General features: G+C 37.0%; 1 protein-coding gene across 2 annotated transcripts in view; it reads right to left on the reverse strand.

The window, feature by feature from the left end:
- Positions 1-651: 651 nt before the first annotated feature.
- Positions 652-23,010, reverse strand: part of Dnajc13 (DnaJ heat shock protein family (Hsp40) member C13) — a 136,348-nt gene continuing 113,989 nt past the window's right edge. For both annotated transcript variants that reach the window (XM_004625017.2, XM_023705210.1), the window contains 10 exons: positions 22,044-22,118; positions 20,320-20,432; positions 17,284-17,453; positions 17,080-17,122; positions 16,622-16,795; positions 14,490-14,669; positions 14,125-14,265; positions 11,826-11,969; positions 7,920-8,019; positions 652-1,503 (listed from right to left, as the gene is read on the reverse strand). In XM_004625017.2, coding sequence (XP_004625074.1) covers positions 1,397-1,503; positions 7,920-8,019; positions 11,826-11,969; positions 14,125-14,265; positions 14,490-14,669; positions 16,622-16,795; positions 17,080-17,122; positions 17,284-17,453; positions 20,320-20,432; positions 22,044-22,118 — 1,247 coding nt within the window. In that variant the 3' untranslated portion in view covers positions 652-1,396. The remainder of the gene's footprint in view (positions 1,504-7,919; positions 8,020-11,825; positions 11,970-14,124; positions 14,266-14,489; positions 14,670-16,621; positions 16,796-17,079; positions 17,123-17,283; positions 17,454-20,319; positions 20,433-22,043; positions 22,119-23,010) is intronic.

The following is a 23,010-nucleotide window of genomic DNA, read 5'->3' on the forward strand; positions in this document are numbered from 1 at the left end:
AAACAGTCTGTTTGCTTTTCTTCAGTGCTGGGGATTAAATCCAAGGCCTTATACATTCAAGGCACAGTTCAATATTCTACTTGTTCTTATACAACAACTGTGGAGTAAACTAGGTTCTTGCTTTGAAAGGCAACTTGGAGGTCTGGGTATTTCCCTATTCTTCAAGAAACATTTTGAGGCAGGGATATAACCAAGTGCTATAGTGTCTGTTTAGCATGTGTGTCCCTAGGTTTGACTGCCAGCAGTGTGTTTGAGGTGGGTGGGCAGGGTATTTGTATATATTTATTTGTATTTTCTTGTAGTTTGCAGCCACACTAAAGATTGATGTGCTGATACCTAGTACCTGAAATATCCTCTGGGTCTTTACTTTTCTCTCCTCTAAACAGAATTAATGTTCCACACATTAATGTACTAAGATCTGATTCATTCACAAATATTATATGGAAAATAAATGGTGCCTGTTTCTGGAAGCTTAGATGGAGTTGACTAGAATAGAAGAACTTAGTAACGAACAGATATGACAATCTAGTTCTCTATATGAAGAGCTGTCAATGTGAAGTAAAAGCATGTGTTTACTATTACTACAACTGCCTTAGAAACAAAGACATATAAGGTCTTCAAAGGGAGAAATTAAACTGGAACAAATATATATCATTAACAAAGCAGTCAATTCCCTTTATTTTTAAAATTTTATGTACACATATGAATGATCTGTATAATGTACATTCAATATAGAAAGCTTTATATATTTGATACTGTATAGAACATTTCACAATTACACTAATCTCTTACATAACAGCTTGACAACCTTTTATTTATTTTTTTTTGCACAAGCTCCTTTTCATTCAATTTGGTAAAGCTGGTTATACATACCAATGTGCACTGTGAGCTCTCACAGGGTTAATGACTGAGGGATACCAGTGACCAGGTATAGGACGAAAACCTCATAATTACGGATGGCAGGAGGAGGACAGCCCCAAAGATCTGATGTAGATTTCCTGGGGACGAGTGACTTCTGTAGCCCAATTTTTGTAGACTGTGGCTTAACCCCACAGTTACACTAATTCAAAAAAAATTATAAAAACTAGGAAGAAAGTTTGTCCTTTTGATTCACAGTTTTGTAAACAGATAAAAAGGAACAAAATGTGCTTACATACATCGAGGAAAAAATATTCTTGTATATCCACTTATGCTGATCCACAGAGTGCTTTCTCATAACGTGACACAATTAGAATCATTGACATTTTTCCTAAATAAAAAAATACAGTTATAGAAAAAGGAATAACACTGTCGTGAAACCAGGAGAAAGGCAGTAAGAGTTTGCTTCAATGTTATCAGCTGGAGGAATGTGGACTCGGCACTGGCCTTTCAGCATGTATTGTCTTTCACAAGTATTTCAAGTTTGATAGCCAAGGTCACCTGCCTCATGGTCTACAGGAGGTGGCAGGTTAGACATGACTGATGAGGATGTACCTGCAGTGAGATAGCCAGCAACTCCAGGTCCTGCAAGAGAAAAAGGAAATGACACATCTAGAAATAAAAACACTGATCTTTGCAAAAAGGCAGTCTGGTCAGATATCTCCATAAAAGAAACTGAAAACCTATGAAAATCATCTAAATGCACAAGTATACCTCAAAGACCACTACATGGAATCGTTTTTATGTTTTGCCTTTTTACTATGTGATAAAGTTAAAAATCCTTTCAATATTTACACTGGACAGTAACACTAGTGGGAAAATATGGGAAAAATTTTCCTTCTCACATCTGGGAAGTTCAATCTTTGAAAAACTTCTGGCACCATGTCAAATGAAAAAAAAAAAAAGGGAATAAATACACCAAAAGGGGACAGGAAAAAACAAAACAAACAAACAAAAAAAACATGCTCAACCCATCCAAAAATCCTACATAAATCCTACATGATGAAATTCTCCAATACTTCAGTCAATATTCAAGTTAAACTATTTTCATTTGGTGCAAAGAAATGATGTTCTAACAAGTTATCACCAAATGAACAGGGTTCCTACATCTAAGTCTGAGAAAGAAGGCGGCTCTAGACATCTATCTCTCACAGGGCAAAACAAGAATGGTCTGGGAAATGGTATCAATATTTTAATTTTATGTCTCCCTTCATGCTAACAGTCTCTACTTCATGAATATGCTACATGTCAGCATTTATCAAGATGTGTCCTATGTGTATATTTATGGGCTTAGCAGGCCCCTAGTTTAAACACTGCATAGACATTTAATTATATCTCAGAAGCACTGCACAACGTGTATGTAAAAGTAACTGCAAGAGCAATAGCATAATACTGCGTAATGAGGAATGAATACTTTTAGCTGAGATTGTAGAAAACAAGGCAAATGACTATAGGACACTGGAACATCAAAGGATTAGGACTAGAAAGGCAAAGGGAGCAGCATGCATTTAGCAAAACAATTCTCTACCTGCTTCAGAGAGCTACACAGAAGTTAGCAAGCTGCCTGGCAGAGCGCATCTAAAGCCCGCTCCTGAGGTGAAGGGGGCTGCTGCCAGTTAGAAGGGAAGGAGAAATACCTGAGGGGGGAAGAAAGAAATATAAACAGCAAGGGAAGTTGTAAGGAAGTGCAAACAGCAGAGCAGTCTGATGAAGGCTAAGGCATAACAGGACTAATGCAGGACAAAAGGTCACGATTGAGATTTATCTTGCTTCTCACCTTATGAGCATCTGTACTGTGGATGTGAAAAGGCTTGTATAGATATTGTACATGTGGTTACATTGCCAAAGATGGCTCAGCTTGCATGGGTAGTAACAAAAGCCAATCAGAGTGTGCAGGCACTTGGAGCCTTATACTTACAGAACATATAAAAATGATTTCCCTTTTTTAAGGTACCACAGGGGCCTGCATTTAACAGCACCCACCTTCTCCCAATCAGGAGGCCTGGGCTTCCACAGACATTTTGGGGAAAAGATCACTAGGTCAAATAAACCTGGCTAACAATATGGTTCAGAAATGCAGCACCACACTGTTATACTATAATCCATCAATCTATTGTCTAAACAATTGGCAGACAAGAGATTACTGCAAAACTATTACATAGAGCTCACTAATAATACAAGCTTTCTGAGTGAAGCCTCAAACACTCCTGTCTGGTATGGTTCCTGAGCAACTGTGACTGTGTGTTCAATTTGGTTCACAATAGAATGGTGGTTGCTGAGATTCAGCCACGAATGTTACATATACAAAGTAAACTAATGCTATAGCTAGGGTACCCTGAGCAAATTCATAGGGGCACTGCTAGATGTTTACAATTTGAAACACAGCAACACTTGTTCATCACCATAACACAAATAACTACTTCCTAGTTACCTGGCTATATAATAACTTCTTAAATTTAACTTGGATGCTCTTCTTTTGATCTAAGCCAGATGAAAAATTTTAATGAGACAACAAGGGGAAGAAACCTAAATCTAACCTCATGATTTGCCTCTTTAGGAAAATTCAATCAATTTCTGTGTATTTCTGCAAATGAAGTTTGAGATGTTCATCTTCTTGTCTCTGGTTCCTCTTTGATAGCACATATGGATTTCTGGGGCCAAGGGTACTGCTTGGTTGTCAGAATGTGACAAAGCAGTTATGTACTCCAGAGAAAAAAATACAAGGAGTAAAGGTGCCAGAGCACATGGACATACAGTAGAAGGCTATTGAACTTCAGAGGTATGAGAAAAAATGGAAAATTAAAGAAATCCACAAAATGAAACTGGCTACTCTGATGATACATATACATACATATATATGAAAAGTTCTTCATCTCCAGTTTCAGCTACTAAAAGTACTTTCACTTTGCTCTCTTCTTCCCTGTTGTTCTTACAGTTGCTATTGATTTCTAAGTGAGATGCTCTGAGTTTTCACTGCCAAAATTATTTTTAAAGGACTCAAAGCTTGCTGGCACAATGCTGTACTAGAATTTAATAAATGGCTAAATTACTGTAAGCCCTGGATAAGAAACTACACTGTACTACATCACAGGATAAATCCCACTGAAGTACTTATTTAATAAGCATTTATGATAAAAAAAACAATATGCCAGTCTAGAGAACCCATGCAAATCGACTCACTGTAATTTATCAACACTGAGTAATCTTCTCTAGGACTTTTAAATTTTTATCTCGATTTATTTTTGTACCAGTAACGGAACTCAGAACTTTGTGCTTGCCAGGCAGCCACTGTGCGGCTGAGCTACATCCTCAGCCCTTTACCTCAAATCTTTTTTTTTTTTTTTCCAAAGTTTTATTGATAAACAGATAGCAATGAGACAGTTTCAAATCAAATCGGAAGTACAGTTTCAACAAATAATACACTGCATATATTCTTCTTAGTGGTTAATTGCTGTACAAGATGCAGACTTGTGATCCTATTTACAAACACCATTAGAACAAATCATTCTATTCATTAAGAGAATGCAACTATATAGTTGCATCTATCCCAACCACTTTGAATACACAGATACAAAATGGACATTCATAGGTATACCCCATTTTTTCTAAGTTCCATTATTGAATATTATAGGTGTGTAAACTCAGCAAAATATTCTAAAAGAGTCCAGTAGCCCATAATAGCATTGGGTCTTCTGTTTAACTGGCAATGTCAGAAATTATTGACCTGAGTCCCCCACAGCTCAACTTAACAGCATGGCTTTATTTCCTGTATTTTGTCTCCATACTTTTCTACTGGATGGTTAAGACCAAGGTAAAGCAGGACCTATGCAATATCTCAAATCTTAAGCATGTGACTAAGTGACATTTGTTCAGTGGCTAGCTAAAGCAAAATCACGAAAGTATTACCGGTCATTCACATCTTAGCTGGAAGCATTCCCTACCCCCCATTTCCTAAATAACATCCACTCAGCTTGCTATAGGTACTACAAAACACCACAGGAAAGGGTTCATTTTGCAAAATGGTAAGAAAGGGGATGGTACAACATTTTTTCTGAAGATTGGGGTGTCACAGGTATACTTTAATTAAATAAAATTCTGATTAACCAACACCAAATATATTCTATAAAGTTTTATGTAATAGGATTTTACCATTATTAGAAGTACTTGCCCCATTTTATTAAATTCACAACACGTAATACATCATGGAAAAGCTTAAACACTTGGCAACCTAAGCAATAAGCATGCATCAATATAAGCAGACATTAACTGAGAAACAAAGAATCATCTATAGCAATGAACACTTCAAAAAAAGAACACTCTAGATTCGTAATGTGCCAACTGGACAGTCCTAAAGTCAGCACAACTCATAACTACTCCAGACTATCCCATATGGAATTGACTGCGCACTTCAGCAATGGCCTTCTGAATAACATGGTAACCCTGGGTCCTGCCAGGCCGGGCTCTACACTAGCTCTCCTTTGGCTGTCTTTAGAAAGAACCTGCTGCCATTTGAGCCTGTTAAGGGAGGTAAAGAAATTTGTAAACTGTTCTTTTCCCTACGCTCTTTCAACTCCTACAGCTTAACATAGCAGCTTCTTACAATCAGAAGCCACCATGGGGATTCAAGTACAAGGGAAGATAGAAAGGAAGCTCTTTATTCCCTCACTCACATAGTACTAGGAAATTTAGACAGGGTGAGGATCAAAGGTGGTTCAGGTCTCTGAAGATACTTTTTAAAAATTTTTTTACTTGTTTTGGTAGAACTGGGGATTGAACTCATGCCCTTGTGCTTGCCAGGCAGCACTTATTTTACTGAGCCATCTCCCCGGTCCCTCAGGTCTCTGAAGATAAATGTGTGTCTCCTGATCAAGTCAATAAATATTTAGTGCAAGGAAAAACAACAAAAACATTAGAAAAGGTATTCCTACAGATCAGTTTATACTCTACACAATACAAATTGTGGGTCAACTTCTAAATAAATCTACTCTTAGCTTAAAAAAAAATTAGGCAGATCTTTTAATCACACTATTCTTATATACAAAATAATGAATGTAATGCCATGAAATATGGTATATGAATTTCTGGAAAGAGTAACAGGAGATAGTTTTTAGTGTGCCTTGTAAGAATATATTTCATGCCTTAAAGTTACTGTTTTACCCCAAATTTGAAAGATAGGTGCAAGGTTGAAGTAAAACCACATTCTAAGTATTCCTCTCCAGAGAAGTCAGCAGCAAGAGATGGACAGGTGAGCAGCAAACTCTGTGGTATTCTACACCCCCCCACACACACACACCAGTCAAAGCATCACATATTTATAAAATTTAGGGTGCTGTTCCAACTAATATTAGAAGTGGATTAATATTAAAGAGATCACAGTAAAAGAAAAACAGTATTATAGCAACAAAGTCTAATATTAAAAGCAGATAAAACCTTTCAACATACACGATTTTATAAATTTTTATATCTATAGTCAAGACTATTAAATAAATACTAGGTTTTCTAGTGTTTTCCTTTTCTCCTCTCCCTCTCTCCCCTTTCCTCTTTCTCTCCCCTTCACTCCCTTCCTCCCCCCTCCGTCTCTGTCTCCTCCACTTCCTAACACACCCCACCTTTTCTCTCAAGACAGGATCTCACTATGTAGTTTAGACTAGCCTTGAACTTACTATGGAGCCCAGACTTTCCTCAAACTTACAGTGATCCTTTTGCCTCAGTCTCCTGAATGCTGGAACTACAAAGTATGTGCCCCTACACTCAACTAGGTGTTAAGTTTTTCTCCTGATTTATCTATATCATATACCATTTTTGGTTAGGGGATGTAGGGCTAATACCTTTTTATATAACACTATTTAAAGCAAATGGTTAAAAACTATACTTTTGTTTTTGTGGATATTTTTTACAGTACCAGGGATTGAATCCAGGGCATCTGCCCTGAGCCACAATCTCAGAATTTTTTCTTCCTCATTTTGAGATGGGGTTTTGTATTTTTTTTTTTTTTAATTTAGAACAGGGTGTACAGGGTCTCACTGCGTAGACTGGACTCGTAATGATCCTCCTGTTTACAGTCTCCCAAGTGCTGGGATTACAGGTGTATGACACCACAGCAGGCTGGGTATTGAACCTCTGACCCCTGCATCTTCCTAAGCAGGCATTTTAATCTGCTGAGCTATTTGGCTGGCCCAGATGGGGTCTTATTATGAGTCCCTAAATTGCCCAGGTTGGGCTCGAATTTGTGATCCTTCTTGTTCAGCGTACCAGAATGCTAGAGTGCTGGGACTATAGGCAAATGTCACCATGCTCAGTTAAAACTCCCCTCATATTCTTAAGGTTAGATTCAAACTGAAAACTTTGTACCAAATATGGTAATCAATCTTTATAATATAGCAATTATACAATGTCATTTTGTTCTTAAGCCAATATTAAAATTACTATTTTAAATTATTGTGCAATTAGTGCGTTGGATGGGCAAATGTATACATAAGCTTATAAACAGTTTTGAATCCTAGCAGTCATCAGAAGCCTTTCATTTATGATCCCCACATACTTCCCCTAGGGGAAGACAAACCTTAAGTACTTAGTGAGACTATAATCAGGAAATCCAGAAGAAAAATATCTTACATATTATTAAATATAACTGCACTATGTTAATTTGACAGAAATGGTATGCTACCACATGTCTCATATTGATATTCCTAAAGAGTATTTCTCCACAGTTTTTACATGCTCAAGATAAATATTTTAATGCAGACATGCTCCAAATATAACCTACACCATCACTCAAAACTGAACAAAGTCCATATTTTAGTTAGTACACATTCTAACACAAGAGTTTCACATGCTGTCTAAGGCTACAAACAGGTCTACTACATACTGATGACACCTGCAAGAAAGATCAGCCAGAAGCCTGGGAAAATACTGTGAATAATATTTTAGGTCTGTTACAAAAATTAGGTCCAAGTGGCTTTTGCAGTTATCTTTTGGATGACCAATTAGGTATAACTTACCTGTGAGGTATCCTGCTGTTTGTGAGTCAGAAATGAACAAATCATGTTTCTGATCTTTGAAGGCACTCCAGATTGAAGAACGAGATAGGATTTCATTCACCTAGAAAGTAAAGCAACCCCTATTAGAGCTTTATGAGCTCAATTAAAAACAAAATGCACAGCATACTTGAAAAAAAAAATACAGGCAGCATTAGAGTATCACACATAAAACAGGTAAATGATAACTCTGTGAAATACATACATCAGTATGCATTACTAAGATGATGACAACACTGTGTATTCTAACCCCTACAGTTTATTATAGCCACTTCTCACATTCATAAACTATTACAGGGATCCAAACAAAAAGAATGTCATAGAAACATAAGGAGCTATCTTCTTATGACACAGGTAAAAATGTTTAGGAAATAGTAACACAAAGAATGTATGAATATTTAGATTAAATATTTTATAAAGCATCTCATGTATGGTAGGCATAGCAGACACAATGACAATCTTTTGTCTCTGAAGTTACAAGGAAAGCTAATGGTCTCTAGTGGGGTAGTGCCACATAATTTACTGGTAAGCAGTACAGATGTACATGGGGACCATGTGTGAGTTCAAGGGACCCACATGCTTAAGCCTGGAAAGAAGCACCAATGAAAATAGTTGGTAGAGATGATCCTGTTCTGGAGTTTATGGCATTCCTCTGTTCCCTTCCCTTGAGAGTGGAAGAAGAGTGTCAGGGTTACCAGGCTAATTTCACCACCATGAATCCTAAGGCAGGTCAAGGGAAGGACAATCAACTGCCTGCAAACTCCTCCAAGAGTGCCCTTGCTGAGTGTTCATAGCATCCATGAGCAAAAGCCCACAAAAAGAAAGACAAACACAAAAACTAAAACCCTCAATATTTTAGAAGTTGAATAGAGAGGATGGAGAAAAAAGAATCAAGATATATCATGTATAGGTACATATTCACTTCAGTAAATGTCATCATTATGTATATCAAAACTATATCAATAAAATTTTTTAAAAATTATTTTAAAAGGTTAATTAACATAATTATCATCTGGGGACTAGATTTAATAGTTTAATCCTCTTTCCTCATGCTTTTTTTTTGTGGTACCAGGGATCAAACTCAGGACTTGCCAGGCAAACAATTATTCCATTGAGCTATCTCCCTAGCCCTTCTTTATGCTTTTAAAAACATTTAATAATGACTTTTTAATATATGGAATTTCTATCTTTAAAACTTTATGTTCAATAGATAGCAAAGTATAGCATATGTGTGATATCACTGGTATTTTTAAAGTCTCTTGATTTTTCTCTATGTCTGTGTGCCAGAACACTGACTTCATTAATCTGGGAATCTATTATTAGAGCATATGAAGATTCTAGAAGAGAAAATTTTGTGGAACTGGGAATTGAACTCAGGCCCTTGTGCTTACCAGAGAAACGCTTATTCCATTGAGCCATCTCCCCGGCTCCATGATGTGGTATTTTTAAACAATACTACTCAGCCATAAAGAAAGATAAACTTAAAACTTAGTTAAGTAGACAAAATTTAAGATCATACTCATAAGTGAAATAAACCAGACTCACATGTATAAATATCTATTTTTTCAGGGACGTGTCTACAGGGTGTTCAGGGTTTCACTACCGGATCAGACTTGTAGTGATCCGCCTGTTTACAGCTACCCAAGAGCTGGGATTGTAAGTGTGTGCCACCACGCCCAGTCTCAACTGCTGATTCAGTGTGCCCTGGGGGGGGGGGGCAGCACGGTACGCCTGGGGATCGAACCCCTCACCCCCGACTCTGCACCAGCTTGCAGGCGCTTTAATTTGCTGAACTATTTGGCCAGCCCACACATGTGTAAATATCACATCGTCTCCCTATTATGAGAAACTGAGAAGGTAAATGAGGTCTAAAATGTACTAACAGATATTGTAAAATAGGAAGAACTTGTTCAAAAGGAGAAAGGATTTAGGATGGAAGGAGAAAGGGAAAAAAACGCACATCAAAAATGCACGTTATACTATTAGTGTCTCAGCTTATTGAAAAGGAAGGTTTGACCTGTACACAGGCCTGTCCAAGTGAACCAAACATATAATAGGAATGACTAGAATGGAGAACAGAACAAATGGAGCTGAAACGAGGAACTAAAGAAAACTTTACAGAGACAAAGAACAAAATAGGCCAATAAAGGGCAAAACTCACCAGGTATCTTTAAATTTCATGAAAAGAAAATAACATAACTTAGACATATCTTGGCAACTTTTTTAAATTTCAAGGATTAAAAAAAAAATGTAAGTATGCACAAAAATGTTATAAGAACGCAGGTTACATATAATGGGGCTAAAAGGTTAAGATTTTTCTTTTGTAATTGTAAATGCCAGAAGATAATGGAACAACATCTAGAGTTTTGAAGCACATTAATCTTGAGGCAAGAATTATATACTCCATAGGTTGTATTTCTATATGAAGGAAACTAACTATAGGACACATTCTCAGATATCCCAGGGTTTAAGAACCTTCTGACAAATTTGCTGAGTGGTATACTGCAGCCAACAGACAACAGGAATTGAAAAACAGAGAGTGAGGAGGAAATTCTATAAACATTTCATGGTGAGGATTAAAACTAGTTACATTGTCTGCAGTCTAAAACTCTTACAGATTTGTAAGGCAGATGTAGTGTCTTTTTTTTTGGTTTAAAGGGGTTGAACTCAGGACCCTGCGCTTGCTATGCCCTTGATTGATCTCCCTAGTCTCAAAGATTCATCAGAGTATTTCATCTTTTTTTGGGGGGGCGGGGGAAGGGGTAGTATCAGGGATGAAACTCAGGACCTTGCACTTGCCAGGCAAGCACTTATTCCACTGAGCTATCTCTCTGGCCCCTGTAAGGCAGATCTAAACTCTTCAATTTAAGTAAGGTCTTAGCCTGTCAAAAAACATGTCAAATACTTAGTGTATTGGGAAAATACTGTTTTATTTTTTGCCGTGTAATACTGTAAAGACACGTTAAGTAATACTTCAATAAAAGAAAATGCATGTAACAAAAAAAGAAATAATAGGTGGAAACAAAATAAAGGGCTGCACAAAGTAACATATAATGGAATATTATTTCAACATAAAAAGAAATGAAACATTAATACATGCAACAACATGTATTAGATGGTCCTCAAAAAACATGCTGAGAGAAGTCAGGTATAAAATGTCTTCTACAGTATGATTCCATTTGTATGAAATACCAGAACAGGTTAAATCCAGATAATAGTTTAGTCATTTCCAGAGGTGGGGGCAAGAGGCAGTAAGAGTAAATACATAAGAGCGGAAGGGTAATGAGTACATTTTGCAAGTAGGAAAGGTGGTATTTGTACAACACTGTCAATATGCTAAATACCAGTATAAAATAATGTTATACTATGCAAAGTTCACCTCAATATAAAGAAAATCCCACTAGTAGATAAGGAATATACTAAACTGAAGGAAGAACTCAGAATCAAGAGGTCTGAGGTCAACAATAAGCATACAGCTCAAACACATAAATACATTTTTAAATCATAAAAGAAAAAGGAAACTGACACTTTACAAATACTAAAAAAGGAGACACAAATTAAAATGAAACAATGTTTTAAAATAGCAAGAGATTGTTAATGAATGCGGTTAACACTACCCATCAGTGACCTGTAAAACTCCAAGTTAATCTTAACCAGTAATAATGGCTGAATATTCTTTCATTTTGACAAATTTCAGTATTTTTCCTAAAATATTCCTACAACATACTATCACTATCCAGAAAAAGAACCCTCCTGACCGTGTAGAGTATGTGGTTTGTGAGGGCAGCTATGTGCACACTATTGGTCTTCAGTTGGAGTCAACAGACCCACACCTCAGTATAATGAGTAGACTGCCTCTTGTAGACTCACCTGTTCTCCATACTGCAGGCTTCGAGTCATTGCCTTGAGAGCTTTCACAATCTGAGCCTTAGTGGCAGCAGGGCTATCCAGAGTTTCGAGGCCTATGCCTTCAAGTAGTTTTAAGAGGTATGGAACCAAATCTGCTTTTAGGGCCTAGAAGCAATCAAGCATACATAACCAAATTGAAAATATGTTAACCGTTCAGTGAAGAAGATACATAATTTATTTTTTTTTTGAAGATACATAATTTAAATTCCAAAATATAACTGGAAGAACAATCCATTTTCATAATATTTCATTGTCAGATATTTTTGTTTAAATATCTAATGATCATGAAATTCCTACTGAACAAGACTATTCTGTGCTATCAGCTATTCTACATGCCATACATATAAATTATTTACCAGTTTCAGCACCTAACGAATTAGGGACTACTATTATTACAAATGGAATAATCAATGTAGTAAAGGAAACAACATGTTCAGTCACAGAAGTGGGCAGCAATGTAATGTGGATTTAGGCCTAATAAATCAGGGCCTAAGCTTTTAGTCACTATCCCCTGAGTTGCCTGTTCACGTGCTATACTAAACAGGAAATAGAAAGTACCTCAATATTTTCACATTGTGCAAAAATATCACATCTTCATAGTCATTATTCATTTCACAAAAACCTAATGAAACCTGGTATGACACATTTTCCACTAGAATTCAAAGGAAAGAGATGGAAATAATAACGTTCTGTAGTTCTAGTACTATTCTCATAGCAACTCTGTGAAGTAGTCTTAACTACTCTGAACACTGCAAGGTTAAATATCCTGCCTGCAGTCACAGCCATAAAGTGTTACACCAGAACTCATTTCTTAAAAAAAATATGTATTTAAAAAAAAAAAAAAACATGTATTTGGTTGTTACAGGGTCTCACTACACAGTTCAGACTTACGGTGGTTCTCCCACTTTGTCTCCCCAGCACTGGGATTACGTGCATGTGCCATTACACCAGAAGGGCTGGCTCAGCCCGCCCTGGGGGTGGGGCTGGGTTGGCATGTGGTGCAGGGAATGAACTTGGTCCCCGTGCTTCCCTAATCTTTCCTAAGCAGGAGCTTTAGTTTGCTCAGCTGTCTCGCCAGCCCCTCGTGTTCCTTCCAATTAACCAAACCAGGCAAAAGCATGAACCTCTGAGTACCCGCTCCCTTTGAGATGGAACCAATACTTTGGCTTATTTAAATGAGGGGCTGCAAGAGGAGGTGGGGAATGGGGCAAGAAATAGGAGATTCAGGTCAGAAACACAAACAATACATTCTTGTCTTCAGGATAAAAATGTCAGATGCTAAATCTGGCAGGTAATGAAAAACCACCAAAGAGTTTTTAAGATAGGGTGGCCAAAGTTAGTGCTTTCTAATATATATATGTGTACTTTATGGAATGTAAACTATTATGATACATGTATACAATGAGAAATGATTAAGTCAACCTAAATAGTATATATGAATTGCCTCAAGTATTTTTAATGGTGAGAACATTACAAATGCTTAAAAAACTTACTCAACAGATTTGAAATACATATTATTAATTATAATCGCCATATTGTGCAAAAAAAATTCCCAGTTATTACTCCTAGCCAGCCATAGTGGCGCAAGCTTATAATTTGAGTGATCTGTGAGACAGACAGGAGGATTACCAGTTCACGCTCAGTCTGGATAATTTAATGAGACTCCTAAAATAAGTTATTTTTCTAAACTGAAACCCTTACCTTTGGTCAATGTTCTCCCAATCTTTCCATACTACTCTGGTAACTACCACTCTATCTGCTGCTTCTGTAAGTCTGTTTTAGATTTCATTTACAGTTGATATAATGTGGTATTTATCCTTACAGTTTATTTTAAATCATTTCTGCAAGAGTTTTATACATTTTATTTTGTATTTCTTGTTCTTTCAGTGTCTGTCTACACCAATACCCATAGTCTCATTTTCATTTGGGAAACAGTCTCTTGAAAAGAACAATAAAAACTGTTGAATGCTCTAAAACATGACTTAAAAAAGAAACGGATGAATAAACAACTCTTTCCAAAGATGATGAAGTAAACTTTGCAAAGCAACTGAAGGCATTTAAACTTAAAACATCACAAAAATACTTTGACACTGGTGAAACGTTGACAACTGGCCATACTTTTGTGTGTGTGTGTACATATACAACCATATATATATATATATAATACAAAATGAGACATGAACAAACTTTTAAGTTATCTCTCACTGAACTTCATCTGTTTGTTTTCCTAAAATGGTACTGAATCTAGACATTCACTTACTTGTGCAACTAATTCACTCTGTTCCTTCTGAAACATTCGATTAATTGCTTCACAAGCTAGACCAACAGTATCTGCTCGCTTTTTCATTCCATTCATCAGTGGGCCAATAGTTTCTAAAGATGCCATGGCTCGAACACATAGCTAAACGTACAAATCAGAAAGGTTATTTGCAGTAGTAGTATTTTATATAGCACAGTAATATCCTAGTAACAAATTTTAAAACTTCATCAAGTTTAACAACAAACAAAGACAAAGTGTCATATGGTTCATATGTGAAAAGACACATCGTACGAAGGGCTGTAACGTGCATTCCAGAGAGGAAGCTAAATGCTGGAGCTGTGAGATGCTGAACACACCCAGCATACCTCGTTTTCAGACAGAGCGTGAATAACCCGGATGGCGCTCTTAGGAACTGCATTGTTCCTGTGATTCATTGCCTGGATGACTTTGGGAAGATGGCCCAATGGTGGGACTTGATCTGCCAGCTGAGGCTGTGCATTAAAGAGACACACTGTTGCCATCGTCAGTGTTTCCAGAGTTTCCCCCTAGAAAATAAAGAATAAACAAACTTAAAAGTACTGAAAAAGTCCTCAATACTTTAGAAATATTTGAGCTACGAGTTCAAAAGGTCTAAGTGCTCTAAGTGCTGATCCATGAAAACTGATTCATAAACCCTAAATGAAAAACTCATTTTCTTTGTAATAGGTACAAATGCAAAGGGCTGAAGAATGTACTACCTTAATCTAAAGTTCCTTTCACTGGGCCACATATATCTCATTTCTACTGTAGGTATAAGAGATCATTTCCCAAAAGATATTACATTACCAGAAAACAGCAACGATCTGGGAGAATGATGAAAAAGTGTGATGTTTTCTAGTTCTATTAAAAATTCTTCTGTCACTTAAGTGTCTATTTGAAATGCTTAGGACTAGAAGGGTTTCAAAGGTCGGAGTTCTTTTTTTGTTGTTCTTTGTTTTGTTTTAGAATACTTGTATAAACTTTACCAGCTAAATATCCCTAACCAAATCCTCAAAAGCTGAAATTTAAAATTGAGCACTAACATGATGATAAAAAAACTTCTCATTTTAGATTTTCCGATTAAGGATACTCACCTGTGCATCATAATGCACTTTCTGTTGTGGACAGTGGACTACAAAGACCCACAGCTTTTACTCTTACATACACACATATTCATAACAAAGTACTTCTTAAATGAACATGGAAATTATGATGTCCCAAAAAGGAAGGTGACATAAAAGGAGATTGTGTTATGCTTTCCTCTTCTAGGTTTCAACTTGTAAAGACTCTCCCCACACCACCCCTTCCGGAGAGGTGTAGGTCAAGGGTTGACCTCTACTGTTCTAAGCAATGCATTCTACTATAACTCTGTTCTGTGGATTTTCATTTCTAAGCAATACAACTGCAGTACAATTCCTAGTAAAGAGAAACATGATACTGAAAAGTAATATTTATTTATTTACTTATTTATTTAGTGTGTAGCCAGCTCAGCCCACCAGGGGGCGGGTGGGCCAGCATGTGGTGCTGGGGGATTGAACCGAGGTCTCTGTGCTTTGCTTGAGCTTAGCTTGTTCTAAGTAGGTGCTTTAGACCACTGAGCCATCTCACCAGCCCCTGAAAAGTAATATTGGTAAAATTTCACAAGATCGATTGATTGGTTGATTTTTTGTGGTACCAGGGATTGAACTCAGGACCTTGTGCTTGCCTGGCAGGTGCTTATGCCACTGAGCTATATCCCTGACCCAAGTTTTTTTTTTATTTTTTAAAAAAAGTTTTTTAAACTACTAAAAATTTCTAAACACTCATAATGCTAAGGATTCCACCTATACAGTGGCATGTGCAGTGATCGTGAGGCGATGGTACCAGTTGCTGGTGCAGCTGGGGTGGGGGTGGTCTGAAGCCATCTAACATTACCTGCTCTCTAGCTAGCATGTTTAACTCAACAACAGTCATGTACCTCTATTTCTCAAATGAAACCTTAGGATACAAAATCTGAAGTGCTATCAGGGCTTCTGACCTGATGAACCGAGATCAAAGCTATCTTCTCACTTACTTTGCTTTCCTGGTAGCCCCCCCAGTTTTGTGCTTAGGTATAGGACTTGCTCATGTTGCTACTATTTTTCAGACAGTTTCTGGGAGTAGGATCTTCCCTGTCATACAAAGTAGAGCAACAAACATGGGCACACTTTCAGAGAAACACTGAACTTTACTTTTTTCCTTATTCAATTACTGAAAACTAGTGGCCCACATCTCTAATTGTTAGCATCTTTCTACTGTTTCTATATTCCTAAATCTAGCTCATAAGTAACAGTTTTGAACATGATTCTTGCCCCCCAAATCAATAGGCATGTGACTACTTTACTGAATGAAGCAGCCAATTAATCCTTAATGCTGATAAATGAGGATGAAGTTTTAAGAGAACATGATTGTGTTCAGTGTATTTGGCATACTTTCTGAAATGTTTTGTTGACAGACTTACATGAGGACTGTTTTTCTCTAGGAGTTCAGTTAATTTTTCCAGTAGTGCAGTGAGAAATTCTCTGGGCTTTCTTAGAACCCAAGCTGGCTGTGCAATAAAGATCCTCAAGAAAACTCCTCCAACAGCCAGTTCACCTTCTGCTTCTCCAAACACCACAGCGAAATCCTCAGGCAACTTTAAAAAGAGAAAGGATCATATAAGTCATTTAAAAATCATTATCTGCACATGGAGTAGGTCCTACCCAAAGTGTCTCTAAGATAAATAAGCAGAGATGGCATTAACAGAATCATAACAATTATGTCTCTTTTGAGTTACTTACATAAAAAATGAACAGTCCTACTTTAATGTTTGCAGTACTGTTTCCTAGAGAAGCAACCAAGTTTCTTAATGACAAAACAAAAGGCTAAACTGGTTCAGCAGGATTTAAAAAAATAAACTGTTAAAAAAATGTATTTTACCTTCCAGTTTACATCAGGGTTGTCCTGTTGACTTTTAAAGTGCCTGGGGAAAGAGGAGGGGTGGGAAGAATAATAAGCTTTAGACACAAAATAACTTTCATTAACCCTTAGGGTAAGTCTTACAGATAGGCATAATGGGAAAAGTTTGCCCTTCCCAATGACTTTGTTGAAATGCCTTCACTTATTGTCTTTTGCTTTACTTACTCTAGCATCATTTCTCTCACTGTTGTAGACACTTTATCTCTGGAACTATCATTCCAAATTAACTCAGGATTTTCATGTGTTCCTTCAAAAATATGCACAGCAGCTTCAGGATTGTCTCTCATAGCATCCATGAAAACGCTAGGCAGAAATTTCATTAATGTAATTCGAACCTGTGGGAGGAAGTGTGAGAAAGAAAACAAGACCTATTGGAAACATCTCAATATTTGGTTGGCTTTTCACAATTTTCTAACAGAGTATTAGTGCAATTTGTGTGACGTGATGTGAGAAATTACTACTTACAAAGTTCTGGAATGGGAAAAATTGTTTATGCAATATAACTTTTAACAAGACTTGCTGTGACCTGGCTTGGCTGATCTATCAAGTTTCCTTTCCATTCCTTGCTTCGTTTTTAAGAAACTTTAGGAAATTCAGAAGCTCTGATTTGTAGTTTCCAGAGCACCCCCTACTGGAGAACCCATGTACTACAGCCTCTTTGTAGAAGGCCCTTAGTTGGCCTGTCCCTCTAATACTTACTTCTCTAATGCCCACAATTTAGTTTTTCTCTTGCTTCCTGTGTGCCTTGCAAGTATTGTTTTATAGGGGCCGGGGAGATGGCTCAGTGGAATAAGTGCTTCCCTGGCAAGCACAAGGGCCTGAGATCAATCCCTGGTTCCGCAAAAAACAAAAACACCCAAGTATTGCTTAATTTATTTATCCTGCTCTATTCTATTTTATGTTATACTACACCTTTTGCCGGACACACTAAACACATACCGAAAATAAGTATGAGGCACAGACAAAGGTAAGGTGAGGAGTGGGAAGGTGGGCATTTTATTTCTGGGTTTCACACGGTTCTCCATGTCAAATTCTGTGCCCAAACTTTTGGAAACCTTCCGTAAACTGTCTTCTTCTTCGTTTTTTTTGCTAGCTCTGCCCACCCTGGGGGTGGGGCTGGTGCAGCATGTGGTGCTAGGGATTGAACCATGAACCATGGTTCTCTGTGCCTGCCTAAGCTTGCCCAAGCAGGCACTTCAGTTGCTGAGCTATCTCGCTGGCCCCATGAGCTGGCCTGTCTTGATCACTGTTTATTGTTTTCGCCCCTGGCACACAACAGGTGCTTACCAATTTGAAGACATATTATCCAGTCACTAAAGTAAGTTAGGAGCTCTACAACTGTGATTCACAAAAGAGAGGTCTGTTCACAATATTGGGTGGCCATCCTGCTCTACTCAGCCAATTTTACTTCCTGTTTTAAATATTTTTGTGCTTGAGACTGGAATTGTTTTTATAGCAAGAAAACTAAATTTGAAGAGCTTTCTATACACAAACCATTCTTGTAAGTTGTATTACAAACTGTTAGTGAAGAACTCATCTGTTGATAGTTTCATAAATTTCAAATGTCTTAGATTTCAGACATATTCGTGAATACTTTATATAAAAGCAAACTTTCATTATGGTTGCTAAATCTGTGACTACAAAAAAGCCACTGAATTGCACCGCAGGTCATGCACGTATCAATAAAGCTATCAGAAAGGAGAAACAAGTTTACAGGCTCCAGCTCTAGAAGTTCTTGCTGCAAATAAATTCAATAATGAACATCTGGAAGATGTATTTTTCTTATATAGAAAATTTAAGTGTAAGATGATTTACCTTGGTAATATTTGTCCCTCTCACATATTTCAAAGGCCAAAAACTACTACTAAAGAGCTCAATTTTAATATATACTTAATCATCAAAAATGTTCTTTTGTTCGTTTTTTGTGGAACCGGGTATTGAATTCAGGCCCTTGCGCTTGCCAGGCAAGGGCTTATTCTACTGAGCCATCTCCCCGGCCCCAAAAATGTTATTTGTAACATCTAAACAGTAGGTATATGCTACTCAACTCCTGCTTCTAAAAAATTTCCAAACTAAATATCAATATATATTCTTTTGAGGACCCTTCTGCAAGCATCCAAATGAGTTCCCTCATCTCACCAACCCTGCTGAGGACAACTACTTATTCCTAAAGTAAAACTGTTTTAGGTTCTATGATGTTCACAATACCTAGACTGAGAGATCAAGCAAAACTGAATCCAACTTGTTCTACAGATGTAAAAAGATGTTTATTTACTGTAAACTTTTCTTTTCAAACTTAATTTTACACGGTTGTACAACATATATTAAGAGAAGCTACCTTTGGCTTTAGATAGAGGGCAGGTACCTATAGCTTCTTTCTTACCCAAAATACTTCCGTAGGCTCATTAAGCAATCATTCACAAACACCAGACCAGGCAGGGTCCGAAAGAACCATGTAGAAAGTGGGTTAAGAATGCAAATAGTTGGATCACACTTCAGGACTACTGAATCCAGTCTCTGGGATCATGGGCATTTAATCTTCGTAACTCCCCCTATGAAGTAGGGCTGCTTGCTAAGCTGGCACAGAGTACTTTGGCAAACCACTACTTCTATGAATCTGATTTAATAATAGGATCAGGGACTATGATTACATCTGTGTCTGAATGAAATCCTACTCAAAATAGGTTCCTGGCTTCTCAAACTGAACTATAGTTCCAAATATCATGTGGTCATCTCTAAATTTGGAATTAAGGATCTCCCTGTAGAATGGAAGGTAGAGGTGCCACTACCATATGGCCTCACTTTCAGTGGGTATTATGTCCTTACAAAATCAGGTGTGGAATGTAAAACACACAGAACATCATCTCCTTCATTAGCTAGGACAGTTCTCAGTATGCATATCTAACCTACCTTCTGCCCTAACCTGAATGTACTTTGGATCTCTTTTCAAGAGGGATGGACAATTTATTACCACAATCAACATACACTCTTCTAAGCCTTCTCAATTCTGGTGCAGGCTTTCCTCATTAGTTTCTCATATAATATAGAGCAACAACTTCACATCTTTCAACTTCCACATCTAATCATTATATGAACCATCTCAAATGAACTAGAAAATCAATGTCAAACTTCATAAAATGAATACCAAAGTAATAGAATAGTAATAATTAACTTCCTTCCAAGAACTTATTTTGTGCTCACCTTTGGACCTATTAGTTTATCCGCTGTCATTTTAGCAAAAAGTTCTGCTGTCTGGGTTCGAACCTGTGGATGTGTTGAATTGCAGAACATATCCAATAAATAAATCAAAGCTCCTATGAAGCAAAAAATAGAAAAAACCAACTAGTATCTATATTATATGAAGAGATGACTTTTCTAATCAGTGAAATTCATTTTCAATCTTCAAATCAATGCACTGAGATTTTTTTTTTTTTTGAGATAGGCTCTCACAACGCAGTTTAGGCGACATAGAACTTGTGATGGTCCTCTCGACTTACGCTTCTAAGTGCTGGGTCTACAGGGGTGCACCACCATACACGGTCAATTTCTCTTTCATTGATATAATTTAGATACACATAATCATAACATTCATCATAGAGAACTTATATTTGTACACAATAAACTTTATTTCCTAATTTTTTCTCTATTCTCCACACCCTTCAACCCCACTTCTCCCCTCCCCTTCCATTTTCTCATTTTTTTTTTTTTTCCTTTTCCTTCCCTACTCCCACCCTTGGTCCCCTTTTCCTTTGAACAATTTTTTAATATCTACTATATATTTTGGTTCTTATCTACACTAGAAAGCAATGTGTGTCTGATTTAGTTCAACTAAGAGTATGATCTCAAGGTCCATATCAAGTTTATCCTTCTTTATGGCACAGCAGTGTACTCAACAGAATAAAAATCACACCATCCATTTCTTGACTGACAGGTATTTGGGTTGTTTCCAAGATTTAGCTATTATAAACCGTGCCACTTTAAACATGGGTACACATATATTCCTGTGGTAGGATACTTTTACTTGTTTTGAGAAGATACAAAGAAGGGGAATACCTGGGTCAATAGGACCTCTAAACCCAGCTTTTTGAGGAATGTACGAACTGATTTGAATGGTTACATCATTCTACACATCTATAAGCAGTGGAGAAAGATTTCTTTTTGACAAAGACCCACCTGCATTTATTACTGGTTGGTTTCTTGAATAACAGCTATTCTTTCAGGGGTGAGATGTAATCTCAGCATTGTTTTAATTTGCATCCTTCAAACGATCAGTGATGTTGAACACTTTTTCATATATTTATTTGCCATTTGTACTTTTTCATAGAAATGTGTATTCATTTGATAACCATTTTTGGATTGGGTCTTTAAATTGGGGGGGGCTATTTTTTTTCAATTCTTTATATGTTCTACAAATTAATCCTTTGAAGAACTGAGATTTTTTTCCCCCACTCTGAGTTTTTTCATTCCATTGGAGATTTCTTTCACTATGGAAAACTTATTAAGATGAGGTCTCAGTTATTGATTCTGCAGTATTTCTCACGCCGTTAGAGTCTTTGCCTATACCTACATCTTTAAGAGTTCTACCTATTCTCTCTTCCAGCAGATTTAGTTGCTTCTATTTTAATATTTAGATCTTTGATCCATTTTGATTTTAGTTTAGTGTATGGTGATAGACATGGGTCTAGTTTTAGTCTTTGAATTTTATTTTTTTTAAGGCAAGGCTTGCCTTAACCTCCTAGCATTATGGAGTCTTTTTCTCATCCTCCTCAAAAGCTGAGACTACAGAAGTGTACCACAAAGCAGACTATCAGTTTAACTGTTTTACCTGCAACATTTTCAGAGCATTCTTCTAGTTTATCAGACTATAAAACATCTAGTAATACACTTCATCATACTAACATGTCTGGATAAGAACTATACATTACCCTTGGCCATCGCCTCTTTGATTATTTTTGTACTTGATGCCAAAGCATAAAGAGTTTCCAGAACAAGCTGCCGACCTGCAGAGTAAACAAAAAACAAAAACAAAAACATTGCAAGGAATACTCCAAGGTAGTAACTTACACTTACTGGACATCAACTCTGAGCCAAGCTCTTACCTGGATGTCCTGTACAGGGCGGTAGCCTACTTACCTTTGCAATAGCTAGCACAATAAGCACTATTATTAGGGCTATATTACATGACTGAAGAAGCTGAGGTGTAGTTTACCTGAACCAAGCTGTGGGCTTTCCTACAGCTGCTGAGTGAGAAGGCCCATACTCATAGAGCATACTATCCCATCTTCCTACTTCACTGCTTATCACACACTCAGACCTGCCTTCCTTCTTAACATCCAGAAGGCACCTATCAGGCATCTAAGATTTTTACCTGGCAGTGAGTGTGAACTTAAGGAAACACACATGGAGTAGCAATTTTAGGACATAATACCATCTTTCTGGACAGCCTGTGCACATTTCATGTAGTTACTACCTTATAATATCTGGACTATTGGCTTTTGTACTTACAAGGTCAAATGGGAATGACAGACAGGAGCCCAAAGGAATAAATAAATGGCAAAGACAACAGAGACTGAAAAATACTGGGATACGACTAAACAACAATGTGCCCTTAGCAATAGTATAAGGTAGAAAACTTAGTTTAAATTACAAATAATAGAGTAGGCTGAAATATCTAGATGTCAGTTATTTTGCTTGTAAAATTAAAATAATTATACTACACAAATGAAGTACAAATTTCAATTTTCAAATTACGATTTCTGTAATATTTTTTACTTTACCAACCAGTTTAATTTTGCATTGTTTAAAGTATCATGAAGTTACTAAAAACTAATGAGAAAAATGTTTGTATGCATGAAATAACCTACAAATGACTTAACAGTTCTTATTTCATAG

Source organism: Octodon degus, unplaced genomic scaffold, assembly GCF_000260255.1.
Source record: "Octodon degus isolate 3935 unplaced genomic scaffold, OctDeg1.0 scaffold00008, whole genome shotgun sequence".
NCBI classification, from domain to species: domain Eukaryota; kingdom Metazoa; phylum Chordata; class Mammalia; order Rodentia; family Octodontidae; genus Octodon; species Octodon degus.